The 2,524-nt window shown below is 33.9% G+C and overlaps 1 protein-coding gene across 1 annotated transcript; it reads right to left on the minus strand.

The window, feature by feature from the left end:
* Positions 1-112: 112 nt before the first annotated feature.
* Positions 113-1,187, minus strand: LOC134825847 (C4b-binding protein alpha chain-like; the record flags this gene model as incomplete). The annotated part of the gene is made up of 3 exons (XM_063838038.1): positions 956-1,187; positions 568-782; positions 113-287 (listed from the first exon to the last, which is right to left on the minus strand). Coding segments are annotated over exons 1-3 (608 nt in total), but the record flags the coding sequence as incomplete, so codon positions are not given.
* Between the last annotated feature and the right edge of the window lie 1,337 nt (positions 1,188-2,524).

Below are 2,524 nucleotides of genomic sequence, written 5' to 3' on the forward strand. Positions count from 1 at the left end.
ATTCCAGAAATTTACAACATCTAAGATCAACGAAAATGCTCAACTGCTTAGAGTTGTGAGCCCAAAAACAGCACAAACAAAAAATAAGGTGGTCATCAGAAAATCAGCCAACCTGTTTATCCCATCTTCTGGGTTGAACTTGTTCAGAGTGACGCAAGTAATGTTGATATCAACCTCTTTGTACCCCTGTGAGCACTGAATGAGAAGCTTGCTACCCGGGGAGATGTACGGAGTTGGTCCTGTTATTTTGCCGTTGGGGACTACTGTATCCTCATCACAGTTCTGAGCTGTGGGGTTTTTATTATTAACATATTAATATATTATGTCATTATTAACATATCAATTTATTATGTCATTATTAACATATTATTATTATGTTATTATTAACATATTATGTCATTATTAACATATTATGTTATTATTAACGTTTAAATCATTCAGGCACATGATAATATTATAAGCAGAACTGATCTACATAAATTGCACATACAAATTGAAAGGAAAACAGTATGAGTAATAGTTTCAATATTCAAATTGACATTATAAGTCAGTCTAAACTGCACCTACCATTGCATGTGGGAAGATTAAAAGGATCAAATATGTTGTTTGTCACACATTTGATCTTGTTGTTGGAACTGCTGAGAAGGTAACCAATATCACACTCAACCGCAACTTTTACATCAGGATTTATTGTGTCTCCACTTGGAACCAGTTTACCATTAACAATGTCAGGAGCATCGCATACTTTGGCATTGCATAGTGGTTCAGATGGCTTGTAACTCCTGCGATGAAGTCAAATTGTGATATAATACTTTTCAGTTCGATAAGTTAACACCTTTGTCACTTGAGAGACAAACTTATTTGTTCATTATTAGCAATCCAGAAATTAGTTCAAACTATATTGATAATCTAGGACTTTTTAATATATAAATATAAACAAAATAATCTTGCTTACCCATCATCCTGACATACACTCTTTGTATTACGTGAAAGTTCATAATCAGTACCGCACTGAACTGTCAATGCCTCCCCGATGTTCAGCTCTTTGTTGTCATGATTTGTCACAAAACCATTGGTGATGATGGGTATGTAGCAGGTAACAGGGGGGTCATCTTGTTCCAAAGTGGCACTCAATGTGAATAAACAGAGTATACCTGACCATCTAAGGATCATTCTATAACAGTATAATTGATTATTTAATCATTCTAAAATTAGAACAATTAAAAGAAATTGTGAAAATTACACCTAGAGCATAGTTGACATAGTGCTTCAGACCCTATCAAGTCTCTGAATGAAGACTCTCAAAGGCATAGAAGCACTGAGCAGTTGATTTCGGTTGCTGAGCCATCTAAGACTTTAAACCACGTCTGGTCAATATGACGTAATACTAATGAACAACTTAGTAATTTAGCTTTTAATGTATGATTCAATTAAAATCAAACTTTTCAATTTTAAGTAATGTATGTATCAACAGCAGTGGTGTAATATTACTATTTGGCACGTGGTCGCATTTCCGTGTAAAACCCAAAAACAAATTAACATTAAGATGTGATACCTTTGAGAGGTAAATTTCTGACGAATCACAACTGTAGGCCTTCTTAAGAGTAAGGTAGATGTCGCGAAGTAACATTCTGCCTCATAGCTCATAGGGCACTTTCAAAAACTATGTTAACGAATCTGTCACGGGAAAAATTTCAACTTCTAGAAAATCTCATTTGTTGAATATACTCAATATTTTGATAAAACTGTGTGACATCTACAGATTTGTGATAGTACAACTTTTACAAAAAGAATAAAATGTCTACTATGCCGCGCCTATGAGCAGAGATACATGCATTTAAATCCGGGCTAATAATGGTGGATATACTTTTCAGAAGGGTTTGGTGGATATATCATTGATTGGCCTGTAACTTTACTTGTGGTTAATTTAAGGTGATCATTTAAAGATAGAATTGTAGCAAATCGATTTGCCTCTATGATAAGAGGCAAAAATGAGGAAAGATTTCAAATTTAAGGCTATATATGGTGGATAATAAAACTATGAAATAAAATTCAATACCGAAAATTTTCAACTGAAAAAATTATATTGGTCAGCAAGTTCATCAGCTTTACTCAGTTACCGGATCAGGTTGGAAATCGTTTCAAGTTAATGATAGAATAGAAGATTTACTTTCTAGGCCATTTTTGGTGGATAATATACTGGAGCTTCAAGATAAATTTTATTTTAAAGCCAAATTCTGTGTCAATAATGCAGGTTATCCATTGTTAGACCCCAATTATCTTGTCTAGAAGCTGAAAATGCTTACAATTACTACTCTAGGGCCATAACAAATGGATATAGTTTCATACGAACTTAACAAACTGTTTCCTTTCAGCCTTTAGAGCCGTTTTTGGTGGATAAAATCACACAAACGGGAAAATTTGCTTTTTTATCCACTATTTTTGGCCCTAGGTGTGTTCTATCATGAAACTACAATAGAAAATCCCCTTTGCTGAGTCAGTTCAAAAGAATTTTCAGTCCAAA

Source organism: Bolinopsis microptera, unplaced genomic scaffold (assembly GCF_026151205.1).
Source record: "Bolinopsis microptera isolate Bmic1 unplaced genomic scaffold, MBARI_Bmic_1.0 sca158, whole genome shotgun sequence".
In the NCBI taxonomy this organism is placed as follows: domain Eukaryota; kingdom Metazoa; phylum Ctenophora; class Tentaculata; order Lobata; family Bolinopsidae; genus Bolinopsis; species Bolinopsis microptera.